The 14,808-nt window shown below is 55.3% G+C and overlaps 3 protein-coding genes across 4 annotated transcripts; 2 read left to right on the forward strand and 1 right to left on the reverse strand.

Moving 5' to 3' along the window:
* The first annotated feature begins 98 nt into the window (after positions 1–98).
* Gpt (glutamic--pyruvic transaminase) lies at positions 99–4,288 on the forward strand. The gene is made up of 12 exons (XM_028778854.1): positions 99–219; positions 1,134–1,415; positions 1,550–1,639; positions 1,713–1,821; positions 1,933–2,066; positions 2,231–2,474; positions 2,679–2,758; positions 2,832–2,968; positions 3,095–3,269; positions 3,376–3,531; positions 3,619–3,731; positions 3,803–4,288. The coding sequence occupies exons 2-12, from the start codon at positions 1,254–1,256 to the stop codon at positions 3,891–3,893; spliced, it is 1,491 nt and encodes a 496-aa protein (XP_028634687.1). The 5' UTR covers positions 99–219; positions 1,134–1,253; the 3' UTR covers positions 3,894–4,288.
* Positions 4,289–5,858: 1,570 nt separating this feature from the next.
* Mfsd3 (major facilitator superfamily domain containing 3) lies at positions 5,859–7,970 on the forward strand. 2 transcript variants are annotated; one of them, XM_028778824.1, is made up of 5 exons: positions 5,859–6,763; positions 7,035–7,182; positions 7,269–7,393; positions 7,469–7,578; positions 7,670–7,970. In XM_028778824.1, exons 1-5 carry the CDS (start codon positions 6,085–6,087, stop codon positions 7,733–7,735), a joined length of 1,128 nt encoding a protein of 375 aa, XP_028634657.1. In that variant the 5' UTR covers positions 5,859–6,084; the 3' UTR covers positions 7,736–7,970. The 2 variants fall into 2 exon arrangements, with proteins under 2 accessions (XP_028634657.1, XP_028634656.1); XM_028778823.1 differs by having other exon boundaries at positions 5,860–6,763; positions 7,656–7,970.
* On the reverse strand, positions 7,942–14,689 carry Recql4 (RecQ like helicase 4). Its single transcript, XM_028778825.1, has 22 exons — positions 14,574–14,689; positions 14,460–14,493; positions 14,283–14,380; positions 13,942–14,085; positions 12,961–13,710; positions 12,748–12,874; positions 12,540–12,647; positions 12,338–12,436; positions 11,668–11,760; positions 11,448–11,584; positions 11,091–11,174; positions 10,826–11,014; positions 10,567–10,746; positions 10,354–10,495; positions 10,002–10,264; positions 9,601–9,853; positions 9,365–9,494; positions 9,113–9,282; positions 8,861–9,041; positions 8,631–8,781; positions 8,342–8,450; positions 7,942–8,254 (listed from the first exon to the last, which is right to left on the reverse strand). The coding sequence occupies exons 1-22, from the start codon at positions 14,655–14,657 to the stop codon at positions 8,130–8,132; spliced, it is 3,651 nt and encodes a 1,216-aa protein (XP_028634658.1). The 5' UTR covers positions 14,658–14,689; the 3' UTR covers positions 7,942–8,129.
* Between the last annotated feature and the right edge of the window lie 119 nt (positions 14,690–14,808).

Below are 14,808 nucleotides of genomic sequence, written 5' to 3' on the forward strand. Positions count from 1 at the left end.
GGGAGGGTTGGTGGTGACTGCTGGTTAAATTTAGAGTAGTGCTGTGCCGCTGCCTGAAGTTCACCTGCTACTACTGCTGCTTGGTCCCTGCTGGTAAGAGGCAGGCAGTGGCAGGTTCTGCCAGGGTCAAGCCTATATTAATCTGTGCTGTGTCCTGAGGGCCAGAGAAAGGCCACTGAGCTGGGAGGCTACTGTGGCATCAGAGCCAAGAGATCAGAGGTGAGTGTGTCCCCACTCCAGGGCCTCTTGTATTTCTTCCAGCCTCCAGGGACAGAAGGATCAAGGCTCGCCTCATGCCTTCCTAGCTACCTGCTACCCAGCTTAGAAATCGGTCTCCCCAGCCCTCAGCCTGAGCCATAGATGGGTCCAAGGGCTTAGATGACCAGGGCTGAGCATGTCTGTAAGCTTCCTGCAAGGCCAGTGGGAGTGGGCTACTGTGGGCCTATCAGAGCTCACTTCCTGCTCTCTCTACCAATCAGGAGCAGCAGGGAAAAGGACTTAGTTACCCTTGGCCTGGGTTGTGGACCTAAGGGCACCCTCAGGCTGATGTGTATTGAAAGGGCATGAGGGCAGTCCAGGGTGAGGTGTGTCCAGAACTAGCTGTCCTGTCTCCAGTCTCTTCCCCTCCCCCTAAACCCTTGCAGTGGCTCATCAAGGACCAAGGTCCAACCATAGCACTCTGACAGTCCCCATGGAGCCCAGAGACTGGACATCTTTCTCCCTTCCCCCAGCTCTCCCCAGATTCCTAAGGCCTGGCTTAGTCACCTAGGAGACAAGTCCACTTGCTTAAGTAAAGATGGGGGTGTGTATCAGGTCTGAGAGAACTAGGCCTCAGCTGGGCCTTGCTGGCTAAATCTCCAGTAGTACCTGGTTCTGTTCTTAATCGGCCCAGATGCTGAGTGCTCTCTTCTCCCAGTTTCCAGTGTGTCAAATGTTGAACCATCCGTCTGTCCTTACTCCCCAAGTGGGTGTCCTGCTCCCTCATGGGGACACTAGGCGGCACTGGGCCTCGCCCCAAGCCCCGCCTGCTGCCTTACCAACTCCCTCTGGCTCCCTGGGGCAGATCTGTGCCCAGACTGGTGGGGCGGGGCCCAGGGTGCTCCAGTTCCTTCAGCCTTTTCTGCCCCTTTCAGTAGGGCCAGAAGACTGCAGTGGAGAGGGTGTCTTACCTCACACAGACTTCCCCATTCCCAGCCCTGATCCCCCACTGGACCCTTCTTCCTGAGCCAGCATTCTGCCTGGTTTGAGCAGTCATGGCCTCACAAGTGAATGATCAAAGCCAGGCTTCAAGGAATGGGCTGAAGGGGAAGGTGCTAACTCTGGATACTATGAACCCATGTGTGCGGAGGGTGGAGTATGCAGTTCGAGGACCCATAGTACAGCGTGCCTTGGAGCTGGAGCAGGAGCTGCGTCAGGTATTGCTTTGGGCCACTTACTGCCCTTCTACTAAGGTTGGGTTGGTGAGTTAGTCCCCAGCCTAGTGGAATGTGGGACAAAGGCAGTAGGGTGGATGTGTTCCATCTCACTGCCTGCTTCCTTTCTTTCCCAGGGTGTGAAGAAGCCTTTTACTGAGGTCATCCGTGCCAATATTGGGGATGCACAAGCCATGGGGCAGAGACCCATCACCTTCTTCCGCCAGGTTAGGCTGCTGTACTGTCTGTGGCTACTCTCCCTCCCTCAGCTGCTCTGGACTCAGTACTTGGTTCTTCTAGGTCCTGGCCCTCTGTGTCTACCCCAATCTTCTGAGCAGTCCTGACTTCCCAGAGGATGCCAAGAAAAGGGCAGAACGCATCTTGCAGGCATGCGGTGGCCACAGCCTGGGTGAGTGCCAGCTCTAGGTGGAGTCCAAGCCTTAAGTAGGGGCAGAGAGGGGTTGAGTCCCTAGGGAAGGTTACAGGACTTGCCCCAACTCACTAGCTTGTCTCCTTTCAGGTGCTTACAGCATTAGCTCTGGGATCCAGCCGATCCGGGAGGATGTGGCGCAATACATTGAGAGGAGAGACGGAGGCATCCCTGCAGACCCGAACAACATATTTCTGTCCACAGGAGCCAGCGATGCCATCGTGGTAGGGTAGACCAGGCCAGGCAAGGGCAGGCCAGAGTAGCCCTATGTGTGAGGCTAGATGGGGCTGAGTCTGGTGCAGCAGCGTCAGCACAGGGCAGCGGTGGTGGCGAGGTGGGGTGTGTAACCCTGGTTGCACTAACGCTGTGCTCCCTATCCCGCCCACAGACAATGCTCAAGCTGCTGGTAGCTGGCGAGGGCCGTGCACGAACGGGTGTACTCATTCCCATCCCTCAGTACCCACTGTACTCAGCTGCGCTGGCTGAGCTGGACGCCGTGCAAGTGGACTACTACCTGGACGAAGAGCGCGCCTGGGCTCTGGACATCGCAGAGCTGCGGCGCGCTCTGTGCCAGGCACGTGACCGTTGCAGCCCTCGCGTACTGTGCGTCATCAACCCGGGCAACCCCACCGGTAAACCTTTCTGCTCCGCCCCCTGTAGTTTCACTCTTCCCCGCTTGCTCCGCCTCACAGTGCTCCTCCTATCAGCCCCGCCTCTTCCTCAGAAACCTGCCTTTGCTCTCCTACTCCAAGTGCGCCTGGGCTGAGCACAGTCGAGCTTGGTTCTCTGTCGCCCATGGCTGACCTTCCAGTCAGTGTTGTATCTCCACACCCCAGGGCAGGTGCAGACCCGTGAGTGCATCGAGGCCGTAATCCGCTTCGCTTTCGAAGAGGGACTCTTCCTGATGGCTGATGAGGTACGCACAGGGGCACACACAGAGGTGAGCAGCAGCTCAGCCCCCAGCCTAAATGACACTGCCGCCCCTACAGGTATACCAGGACAACGTATATGCCGAGGGCTCTCAGTTCCATTCATTCAAGAAGGTGCTCATGGAGATGGGGCCACCGTATGCCACGCAGCAGGAGCTTGCTTCTTTCCACTCAGTCTCTAAGGGCTACATGGGCGAGTGCGTACAGCCCCAGGTGGTGGTGGTGGTAGTGGTGAAGGTGGGAGGGGTAGAGGACTCTTCAGACACTGCCGTGGAGCAACACCCTCTTCCCAGACCTGCCTCAACTCACGCTCTCCTGGGCAGGTGCGGGTTTCGTGGTGGCTATGTGGAGGTGGTAAACATGGATGCTGAGGTGCAGAAACAGATGGCGAAACTGATGAGCGTGAGGCTGTGTCCACCAGTGCCGGGCCAGGCCTTGGTGGACATGGTGGTCAGTCCACCAAGACCCTCGGAGCCGTCCTTCAAGCAGTTTCAAGCAGTGAGCAGACCAGACCAGGCCAAAGATACCTGGTGATCCAGCTTTGGGTGGGACTATAGAGGGACACATTGAAACTCTCTTCCATAATCCCCTCCTGTGACTGCAGGAGAGGCAGGAGGTGCTAGCTGAACTGGCAGCCAAGGCTAAACTCACCGAGCAGGTCTTCAACGAGGCTCCTGGGATCCGCTGCAACCCAGTACAGGGCGCCATGTACTCCTTCCCTCGAGTGCAGCTGCCCTTGAAAGCAGTGCAGCGTGCTCAGGTGTGGGGAATGCAGGGCCCTGTGGGTGCTGAGCAGGGTGTGGGCCTGGGTGCCAGGCTGTGACCTGACCACCCTCCTGACCCCCAGGAGCTGGGCCTGGCCCCTGACATGTTCTTCTGCCTGTGCCTCCTGGAAGAGACTGGCATCTGCGTTGTGCCTGGGAGTGGCTTTGGGCAGCAGGAGGGCACCTATCACTTCCGGTGAGAGCTGGTCTGTGTTGGCCCTGCCACAAATGTGCCTGTGCTCCACGCTGACCATTTGTCCTTTTCAGGATGACCATTCTGCCTCCCATGGAGAAACTGCGGCTGCTGCTGGAAAAACTGAGTCACTTCCATGCTAAATTCACTCAAGAGTACTCCTGAAGCCACTGCTAGGGTTGCACTGGATGGTCTCTGACTCAGCAAACTGAGGGTTCTGGGGAGCCCTCAGTATTTCTGATTTCGCCTAGGGTCTGGGTACCTGTCCCTGCAGGTCCCTAATAAAGCTGGGTGTCAGCCTGATTTGAAGTGGCTGCCTGGGTGACCCCAGCTTTTGACTTACCTGATTGGCTTTGTGTCGACACACAGACTCCATGTAGGGTCACGGGAAACTGCATCTAGAGGAGTTCTTAAGGACGGTTCCCAGGGAAGGGCCCTCCAGATTGTCATTCATCCATTTTTCTTGAGACAGGTGCATCTGTGTGCTAGGTCTTCATTACAGTCTTAAGTGTGGGGCATGTGATGATCGGTTAAATAAAATCAACTAACATACTAGTAAAGAATGTGAAGGCAGATATGGACTACACCTGCCTTTGAGGGCCACTCCAGAACCACGTGGGAGGGGGTGAGGTTTCAGGAGTTGCTGGGAAAAGAGATCTTGGAGGCTGCATCAGAAACAGTAACCTTTCTCTAGGACACAGCAGTGTGTCCCGAGTTCTGGCACTTCCTGTGCCAACCACAGGATGGGTTATTAAGCTCTTACAACCAAGTTAGGACTGACAGCAAGGGCTTGGGTGGCGCCCACTTTGGGCATAGCTGAGCAGGGGAGGTCCTTTTGCAAAGCACGTTTAAGGAACCCTTGGGGGTAGATGTGTGCTAGTGGAAGGACACATCCTGGAGTGGGAGGCTCAGGAAGGGATGAGACCCTATGCACAGTAGACACTGCTGGGATTCACTTGTTTGCTCTGCAGTGTTCCTCTGAGGTAGGCAAAGCAGTCCTCCCTCCCCTAAGTTTTGTGGTACTAGGGATTGAATTTAGGACCACTGAACTATATCCTGCCTGCCACCTCTTTTCACTTTTAAGACATGGTCTCTCTGAGGTATCCAGGTCAACCTAAACTCATTCTTGTGTCTCAGCCTGAATAGCTGAAAGCATAGGGGTTTACAGCCATGCCCCACAGTAGAACTCGTTTTATAGATATGAATACTTGGATCCTGAGACTATCTGGAAGCGACAGGATAGCCCCTCAATGGAAGCAAGGCAGCGGTGGGGTGCTTAGGACTTGGACACTGTGTCCAAACACAAAAGCAGCAGCACCCAGTTGTCTACTATGGAGTCAATTCTTAACCCAAGGTCTCTTAACAGTCTTATCGTGGACTTGAGAGGGCACAACTCTTGAGAAGGGGAGAGACTGGGCATGAGCCTTCCCTGCAGAGGCAGAATCATGTTGTCTGGCCTAACTACCTTCACTGAATACTGCAAAGAAAGTGGGTATCATGGGCAATAGCTGACTGGGTCCTGCACTTTCCCACAAAACTCCCGCTCTGTGGTCGCTGACCTGGGGCAGCTCTGAAGCCACAGTCTCGGCCAGGTACGGGGAGCAGGGCTGGATGCACTGTGGAGCATATCGGCTCCTCCGTGAGCCGAGTGTTAGAAATGCTTCGGTAGCCGGGCGGTGGTGGCGCACGCCTTTAATCCCAGCACTTGGGAGACAGAGGCAGGAAGATACTGAGTTGGAGGTCAGCCTGGTCTACAAAGTAAGTTCCAGGACAGTCAGAGCTACAAAGAGACCCTGTCCAACACCCCCCCCCAAAAAAAAAAAAAAAACCTTAAAGAAATGCTTCTTCTGGAACGAATCTGGTAACCACTGAGCAGACAGGAAGATACCTTTGAGACCAGCGTGTTACCTCAGCTTCCTTCCCAGCCACTCACGACTGCCTGCTGGGAATATGAGCAGCAGGCTGTCGTGCCCAGGTTTGGCACTAGGGGCGCCAGGGCAGAAGTTCTGGCTCTGCTTAGGTATCTGTAACCTGCTTGACATTTGATGCTCGGGTTTTAGGCCAATAGAGGACTAATAGGGAGTTGGCTCCACCCCCAGTCCAGGTTGCCCCGCCCCTCCCTCGGCCGACCCTTGCGCAAAGCATGCTGGTAGTTATTGGCTGCGCAAGATTGCAGGCCCACCGTGCGATAGGACCGGTCTATCGCTCCGCAATTTTCTCCCAGCTTCGGTACTTCCGGGATATCTGGGCCCCAGTGTGCGTGTCAGGATTCCAGCCTGATTGTCCCCGGCCCTATGTAGGACGACCAGACCCTGACCTTTCATCCTGAGCCATCCGATCCCACCACGAGCTGACCATGCATGGGAAGTTGCTGCCGCTGGCAGGCCTCTATCTTGTGCAGGGTCTGCCCTATGGACTGCAGTCCAGTTTGCTTCCCATTTTACTGCGGACCCGTGGGCTCTCCCTAACGCGCGTGGGTCTGACGAAGGGATTGTATGCTCCTTGGTTGTTAAAGCTGATGTGGGCACCACTGGTGGACAGGCGGGGCACCCCACGGGTCTGGTTAACACTCAGCACAGTGTCCCTTGGCCTGGTGTGTGGACTGCTGGCTGTGTTGCCTCCTCCCCAAGCTGGCCAGACAGGGCTGCCTACTACCGTGATGGGGCTGCTACTGCTGCTGAATCTGGGTGCAGCGGTGCAGGATGTGGCCCTGGACACACTCGCTGTGCAACTCCTAGAGCCAAAGGAGTTGGGACCTGGGAACACTGTACAGGTGGTTGCTTACAAGCTGGGATCAGCCCTGGCTGGGGGTGGACTGTTGGTCCTCTTCCCCAACCTCTCTTGGCCACTGCTCTTTTTGCTCCTAGCCGCCACCTACTGGCTGGCTGCTGCCTTAGCCTGGGCTGCACCAGCCTTGGAACAGCTGCCATGGCCTCAGGCCTCAGAACATACACCCCACATCTATCTTCTGCAAGATTTGCTGGCTGTGCCTGGGACCCTGTGGACAGCAGGCTTTGTGCTCACCTACAAGCTGGGTGAGTGAGGCCTACTGTTAGCCCTAACTCCAAGTTGGTCTCTGGGGCCCTGAAACCCACTTAGGGGACTGCCCTACTTTGGAGTATCAGCCTAGAGCTCTGCAGCTCAGTACTGTCTCACCTCTTAACTTCCCTCAGCTCCAGCCAATGCCCAGCCCTTTCTCTTCTAACATCTGGGGCCCATGAAAATGAAGGGGACCAGGGGCCTGACTGGCTGGAGTACTGAGGTTCCTGGAAGAATGGGGCCATCCTTGCTTACGGTCTCCTGTAGGTGAGCAGGGTGCTGGCAGCCTGTTTCCACTTCTCCTGCTGGACCATGGTGCTTCTGCCTCAGACTTGGGGCTATGGAGTGGCTTGGGTGCTGTGACCTGCTCCATTGCTGGCTCCTCCTTGGGTGGGGCTCTACTGGCCAGGCACTGGTAAGCACTCCCCAACCCTAACCTGGCCCTCACCTCACCTGTGTCCCAGGCAGTCTTACCATAGCGCCTCTCAATTCCCACACCAGGCAGCCACTAAAGCTGTTGAGGTCAGTGCTGCAGCTTCGCCTTGGGGGTTTGGCCTGCCAGACTGCCCTGCTCTTCTACCTCAACAGCCCAGGGGCCAGTCTGGACCCTGGCACAGTCATGAGAGGTGAGAGGTTAGCCTTGAGGACATTGCGAGGGGGCAGGAGCCTGGGGTCCCACTGACCTTTCTTTGTTCTTCTAGGGGCAGCTTTGCTGAGCCTATGTCTACAACAATTTCTGGGGGGTATGGTCACCACTGTCACATTCACTGTGATGATGCACTGTAGCCAGTTGGCACCCAGAGCCCTGCAGGTAAGAGGGCAGGGTAGGGATGCCCAGGAGTGCAGGGTAGGGTGTCACTGGGTCCTGATCTGCATTACCATTCCCAGGCCACACATTACAGCTTCCTGGCCACTCTGGAACTGTTGGGCAAGCTGCTCCCAGGCACCCTGGCTGGAGTGCTGGCTGATGGCCTGGGCCCACATCTCTGCTTTGCTGCCTTTCTTGTACTCTCAGCCCTGCCCGTTCTGGATCTCCGCCTGGCACCCCGTGACCTGAGCTGAGCTGGATGGAAGGGCTGTCTATAAAGCCAGTAAAGCTATGTGTGGCCTGGATGTCTAGGACACAGGGAATGCAGCTGGCCTCAAATTGAAGGCTGTGTTACCAGAAAGCACATAAAATTACTGAATGCTTTTTATTCTGCATTTTGGATCTTCTTATCTCCTTTCTGCAGCCAGAAAGTTTTGCCTGACAGCCAGTAATGGCTGCATCATTCCCTTGGTGAGCCTGACACCCTCTGGGTAGTGGCCATAGTCTGGCTTGCCTCATGCCTCAATCATGTAGCACCCTCTCGTGGAAGGTGGTCATCGGCCTCTCAGCAGGAGCTCTTCAGTAGCTAGGTGCATCAAGGCATGGAAGTCCAGGTGTAGGTACTTTCTCCAGAAGCGCCGGTCCAGCCCATACACCTGGGCTGGGTAGCATGGACTTGCTAGAGTGGAACAGAAACACAGGCCTGAGGACTCAGCTGGCTCTAATGCCCATCCCCTGCTGACATCAGGCAACCCATAGCCCTCACCAATGCCATGGAAGATGCGGGCCACAGCCCTTCCTGAAAACCTTTCTTCTGGCCTCAGGGACAGGAGCTGGCAGATATCACGTCGAATTTGGTCCTCCCAGTCCTGAAGCTGTGGGATGATAGCATGTGACCTCACCTGAGTCTCCACAGCATCTGCCACATAAAGTCACACCCCAGCAGCCGAGCAAACCTTGAGCCCAAGTAGGGGTTGGACTGTGGGGTCAGGGTTGTATGAGGGCATGTCACTGTCCCAGGCTTTAGGGCCTGTCCTCAGAGGTGTGGCACTTACCTGGGTCTGCCCAGAATTTGGACCCTGAATATCCACTGTTTCCTCCTCTTCCTCCTCCTCCTCAAAGTAGTAGCTGACCAGGGTCTTCACCTGATTGCTGTGCTCCTCATCAGACTGCTCTAAACAGGGTCCACAACTGGGAAAGGCCACACTGAGGACGAGACAAACCTGTCAAGAGTTGCCCATGGGGGCAGAGTGGGTGGCCTAGGCCCTGCCTACCTCCTTCCCACCTTTGAAAGGCCTTGGACATTTGGTGTAGGTGGGCCAGGGCCTTGTATTCACGAGCCTGCACACGGCTGTACAGAAAGTCACAGATCTGGTCCCTCTCCTCATCTGTCAGGTCCCCACGACTATGCAGGTGAAAGGCCAACTCGCTGAACTCCACAAGCACTCCTGTGCTCCGTGGTGCACCTGTCAGCAAGCGTGTCAGTCAGGTGAACAGCTGGCTAACACAACCCAGGCTGGGGTAGTGGTGGGCATACCTTTCTTTGGCTCTGGGTCCCACTTCAGCTGGTGAAGAGCCTGCCGTACAGAGGCCAACTCCCAGCCCATCGAGTCTGCCAGCTCCACCACATCAAACTCTAAGGCGCTCCTGCCCTGACTTGTGTCTTTAGGTGGCCACTTGGCCCAGCATGCAGCCAAAGGGGGACACCTGTGCCCAAGGAACAAAGGAGTATGTGGCCAAAGCCCTGACTCTGTATCTTTATCCTCCCCCTGGGGTGAGCTATGCTTACCTGTGGGCCAGAGCTTGCAGCTGGGCACTGCCCCCAGGGCAACGCAGATGGCAATGGGCATAGGTACGTGGCAGCAGCTCCAACCAGTGTCGAGGGTGTAGTTCCAAATAGCACAGCAGAGTCTCAATGGCTAGAGGCAGAGAAAGACTCAGGGCATGTGGCAACAGCCTCTCCCTGTAACCTGTATCCTGCCTGACAGCCTCTTCCTGTAACCCGTATCCTGCCTGGCTCCTCACCCTCCTCTGTCATGTCCAGAGCCTGGACTGTAGACTGCACTGGGAGTGCCCGCTTATGGCCCAGGCAGGCCTGCCCCAGTACAGGGTGTGTTTGTTGGCCACTGTGCTCTCTGACTTCTTCAAGTGGGGACTGGGACACAGGCCTCTGGCTGCACGTGCAGGGTGGGAACGCACGCTGCACCAGCTTCTTCACCGCCAGGAAGTCAGTGCTGTCAGAGTGGGCGTGTCTGCGCAGTTCCCAGAGGTCTTCACCCTGCATTGGGACAGTCATGCACACAGCTATTGCACTTGGGCCCAGAGTGGCAGCTGACAGGAAAACAAGATAGTAGCTGGGGCTGAAGTGGCATAGGAATAATGTAACCCCTAGGTCTACCCTGGTCTGGGGAGATGGGGTTGCCAACCTGGGGGTGCATGAACAGGTGGCAATGGGCAGGCTTCCCATCCCGTCCTGCACGGCCGATAGCTTGCACATAGCTCTCGAAGCTTGGAGGCAGTCCCAGGTGTAGCACAGCCCGAACATCTGGACGGTCCAGTCCCATCCCAAATGCCACCGTGGCCACCACCATCCGCAGGTGGCCCTGCATGAAGGCCTGCTGTACTCGCCGCCGTTCCTGGCTGCACATGCCTGCATGGTATGCTTCAGCTATAGCCTCGGGGCCACAACCTGTAGAGAAAGTGTATGGATGATTGATGAGACCATAGCAGGCACGCAGAGGAAAGGGTCCCTGAGCGCCAACCCCTGCACCCGCCTACCTCTCGGCCTTGAATCTCTCACCATGGACAGGCAGGTGCGCAGGAGTGCAGCCACCCGCTCTGTATCCTTTCTTCGAGTGCAGTAAATGAGAATTGAATCCAGGGTACGAAAACGGTCACCTTGCAGCAATGTCACCAGAGCCTGACAATAAAGAAAGATTAGCACGGCAGCTTGTGGGCTTCTGGCAGAGTCCCTGGAATGTACATACATACCTGGTCTGAGTCTCTATCCATGGACACGGAGAGGTGCAGATTGGCAGGGATCTTGGCTGACCCACTGAGTTCAACGTCTTCAGCTATGCCGAGGTGCTGGGCCACATCACGAGCAGTGCTTCGTGTGGCTGTGGCTGTGAGACCCAAGAAGCAGCGCACACCCATATGCTCCCGAAGTACCTGAACCAAGAACAGTGTTCAGTCACTTAGCTCACGTGGGTCCCAGTCCACCACCATCTGGACCCAGACAACAGCTCACTTTGCAAACACGTAGATAGCAGGGCCGGAAGTTATGTGACCACTGAGAGAGGCAGTGGACCTCATCAATGCAGGCGAAGGCAATTGGAGGCAGCTGAGAGGCCTCGGGGAGGTTGGCAGGACCCCTAGCCCCGCACTCCACCAAGGCCTCTGGGGACACAATCAGCACATGCACCCGGGCTGCCTGTACCTGCAGGGAAGAAAGAGGGTTACAGACACTGTGTAGATGGATGCCCACTACCCCCCATCCATGGGGCCCTTCTGACCTTCTTCAAGACAGATTCTCGTTGTTTCTTGGTCATGCCTGAGTGGAGGCAGGCTGCCTTCAGACATAAAGGCAGATCAGACACCTGTAGATACAATGCTGTCACAGCCCAGTACAACCTAATGTCTTCCCCCTAATTCACTCAGATACTTAGCACTCTTGAAACAAATGCATCTGACACTGGGTCCTGGGAGAAAAAGCAGGGGTGGTAAGGGAACTAGATGGAGAACACTGGGCATTAGGCTGTGTCACCCTTAGAAAAAGGTCAGCTGGTGTGTTTAAGGAACAAGAAAGCACCTCAGGGTATCAGAGCTATCAGTTTTCAGACTTTCCAGGTACTGAGAACCTGTCCATATACCTGGTCATCCATGAGTGACAGGAGAGGAGAGACCACCAGTGTGAGGCAGGGGCTTCGCTGGGCATAGAGAAGTGCAGGAAGCTGGTAGCACAGAGACTTTCCAGCACCCGTGGGCAACACTAACAGAGTGGAGATGCCTGGACAGGACAAGAGGCAACTATTAGTTATCAATGAGTTAGACACAGCCTGGTGCACACAGCTCCTAGGCAGCCACACCTACCAGAAAGAATCCGCATGACTGCACGCTCTTGCCCAGGGCGGAAGGCTCGGTGCCCTAGCTGCTCTAGGGCCTGGAATACCTCAGGAGGGGTTTCTGTGGACACAAGTTATAGTGGTTTCAACGAGAATGGACCCCCACAGGCTCAGATGTTTGTATACTTAGTCCCCACTTGGTGAACTGTTTAGGAAGGATGTGGAGGTGTGTCTTTGCTAGATGAAGTACGTCTCTGGGGATGGGCTCTGAGGTTTCAAAAGCCCAGGCCAGGTCCAGTGTGTGCCTGCTGCCTGTAGATCAGGATAAAAAGGTCTCAGCTACTTCTCCAGCACCATGCCTGCCTTTCTGCTTCCCACAGTGATGATAACGAGCTACTGAAACGGTAAGGAAGTCTAATTAAATGCTTTCCTTTGTAAGAGTTGCTGTGGTTGCCAGGGCAGTAGTGGCTCACACCTTTAAACCCTGCACTTGGGAGGCAGACACAGGCAGATCTCTATGAGTTTGAAGCCAGCCAGTTCTACAGAGTAAATTCCAGGTAGTCAGGGCTACACAGAGAAATCCTGTCTCAAAAACCCAACAATCAAAAAGAGTTGCCTTGGCCATGGTGTCTCTTCACAGCAACAGAACAGTAATTACAATGTGTTGATAAAGAGTCTGGACCATAAGTTTCACTCACCTGCTATCTCTCCCAAGGGCCCTGGTGGGTAGAGAGGTAACACAGGGGTGGGGCAATGAGGCACCTGTAGCTCTGGCCCAGCAGATTCTGTTTCCTCACCTGCTTAGAGAGGCAAGAGAGGGTGATGTGGAAACACCAGAATAGACAGAGACCATCCTGGCGTAATGGCCACAGGTCACATCACTCATTCCCCCTCACTCACAAGAGTGGTGACAGGAAGTGGTACCTGTCCTCTGTGCTGCTTCCTTCAAGGTGGAAATGGACTGTTTGTCATATCTGTCACTTTCCTCTTGGATGGTCAGGGTAGAACCTGGACCGGGATGAAGAGCTGCTGGAGCTTTCCATTTGTGTAAGTGGTACTCTAGCACCCACAATGGTTAAATGATCCAATACTTAGGGCAGAGGCTTACCTGGTTGGGAACACTGGGATGCCCAGTGACCAAACTGCCTGCACCGGAAACAAGTGTCCTTGACTGTGGCCCTGGGTCCACTTGCCCCAATCTGCGCTTGTTTCTTCTTCCACTTTTGCTTCCATACCTGGGGCAGGGCCACAAATGGAAGAACCACTTAGGAGTGGATGGGAGGAGAGGGAAGGCTGGTCTGTGCCACTCAGTACATCTCACCTGCTTACGGAGAAGCCTGCCACGATTGGCCCCAACTCGTACAAAGCGTTTGTTTTTCATGTTGAGTCGAATATAGTTGCCTCTGTCTAGGGAAGCTGGTCGAGGAGAGACATGGAGGTGGGTTGTGCCCTTAGCCCTCTCTGGCCTGGCCTGAAGTGAGGACTTGCGGGGCTGAGGTGCATCCACTTGTGTGGGTTCTCCTGGAGGGTCTTGCCCATGTGCAGTAGCCCCAGCTCCCTCAGACAGGGGTCCTGCTTGGCTGCTGTGTGGGGCTTGTGCAAAGCCCTCCCCCTTCTCATTCCATTTCCGCTTCCTGTCTTTACTGTAGCTGGATTTGGGGCTCCATGACAAAACTTGGGCTGGCTGTTGGGTTAGGGCCTGTGGGTTCTGTGAAGATACTTCTGAATTGATGTCAGGATCAACGACATTCACCTTGCCTGACATCTGAGACTGTGACTCTTTTGTACTTAGGTCAAGCCCACAAGCACCCGGACCCTCTAGAAGATCTGAAGCTCTGTCTTGACATCTCTCTAACCAACCAGGATCTAGGGAACTCAACCTCAGGCTCAGGGATGACCGGAGCTGCTGGAGTTGGCCTAGCCTTGGCTGGGGCTCAGGAACCTGAGGAAGTACATCACTAACTTCATCTGGACAGGGGGATTCAGTCCTTGAGCCTGGTGGCCTTGGGGTGGGAACTGTGGACAAGGATCTCTTCTGAGGCTGGAGTTTTTGGCTCACGGTTGGTCCAGCCTAGGAAGACAGAACAGCAAGTAGGAACTCAGTACCTGGGTTACTGCAGAAGTCTGGAACAGACAATAAGCTGAGAGTGGAGATGACTGAACACCGTTAGGAACCTAGCCCCAGTTATTACAGGAGAGTGTGTGTGTATGTGTGTATTCTATAAGGAAGAGTGGATATAGAAGGAACCTGGCAAACCAACCAAGGGCTAAAGGCAGTTCTGGGTTCATCTCCACATCTTACCTGTAGTGTGTTTTTCAGATTGGCTTTGAGCCTCTTCCCATAGTCTTGTACAGAACTCAGTGGGCTCTGCTTTGGCACAGACTGTGTATTATTCTGTATTGCAGCTCGATTCAGGTGGGGACCCCAGCAGCTTGACTCCTGTGCCTGCATTAGACAGTAGCGACCCAGACCAGTTTAAAAGATGGTATGGGCACAGAAGTGCCTCTAAAGCTTCCCCTAACCCTCACTGGGAGGGCCTGGCCACCCAAGTTTTGTGCTCCATGGAGGTATGGCTACAAATACTCTTGGTTCCTGCCATTTGACCACAGAACGCTGACCTCGAGAGTGGGATTAAGTGATACCTCCTCAGCTGCCTCAGCAAGTGATTGCTCTAGAACGCGGTGTCTGTCGTCAGCCTGACGCACTGCCTGCTTTAGGTTACGGTACTCACGGTAGAGCGCTGGGAAGGCAGAAGTCGGTGGTCAGGGGCACACCCACTAACATTCGCCCTGATCCTGGTCCACCAGCCCAGTGCTCACCCCGGGTCTCCTCTGGTGCCGCCTCCACATCCTCCTAGGAGAGAAGCTTGTCAGCCACAGGCTGCGCCTGGGTCACCATTAGCTGTCCTTATCCGGATCCTAACTCCACCTCACCTTCGCTGCCCGTCGCCCGTGCAGTCGTACAAAAGCGCGTTCCCACTCTTGCAGTCGCGCGCGAACGGTCGCAAGCCGCTCCATGGAAGCCTGAACCGGAGTTTAGGAAATCTCCCGCCGCCACTGTAAAGTCTTGTCCTTAGCCAATGGGAGCTGACGACAGGCGGCGCCGGGCGGTGCGGCGGATTCTCCGAGCCCTGGAGGGGCGGGCCGTGTGATGTGCTGCGTCATCACA

This window comes from Grammomys surdaster, unplaced genomic scaffold, assembly GCF_004785775.1.
Source record: "Grammomys surdaster isolate TR1022 unplaced genomic scaffold, NIH_TR_1.0 342, whole genome shotgun sequence".
NCBI lineage: Eukaryota > Metazoa > Chordata > Mammalia > Rodentia > Muridae > Grammomys > Grammomys surdaster.

Excerpts from the sequence above, each read along its gene's own strand:
- Mfsd3 (XM_028778823.1), top strand. The coding sequence starts at position 6,085 with ATGCATGGGAAGTTGCTGCCGCTGGCAGGCCTCTATCTTGTGCAGGGT. Across the intron at positions 7,394-7,468 it reads CCCTGGCACAGTCATGAGAG|GGGCAGCTTTGCTGAGCCTA; the intron begins GTGAGAGGTTAG and ends TTGTTCTTCTAG. Across the intron at positions 7,579-7,655 it reads TGGCACCCAGAGCCCTGCAG|GCCACACATTACAGCTTCCT; the intron begins GTAAGAGGGCAG and ends TACCATTCCCAG.
- Gpt (XM_028778854.1), top strand. The coding sequence starts at position 1,254 with ATGGCCTCACAAGTGAATGATCAAAGCCAGGCTTCAAGGAATGGGCTG. Across the intron at positions 1,822-1,932 it reads ATGCGGTGGCCACAGCCTGG|GTGCTTACAGCATTAGCTCT; the intron begins GTGAGTGCCAGC and ends GTCTCCTTTCAG. Across the intron at positions 3,532-3,618 it reads AAGCAGTGCAGCGTGCTCAG|GAGCTGGGCCTGGCCCCTGA; the intron begins GTGTGGGGAATG and ends CCTGACCCCCAG.
- Recql4 (XM_028778825.1), bottom strand. The coding sequence starts at position 14,657 with ATGGAGCGGCTTGCGACCGTTCGCGCGCGACTGCAAGAGTGGGAACGC. Across the intron at positions 12,437-12,539 it reads CACTTCCTGTCACCACTCTT|GTGAGGAAACAGAATCTGCT; the intron begins GTGAGTGAGGGG and ends CTCTCTAAGCAG. Across the intron at positions 8,451-8,630 it reads CAAATTCTGGGCAGACCCAG|CTTCAGGACTGGGAGGACCA; the intron begins GTAAGTGCCACA and ends ATCATCCCACAG.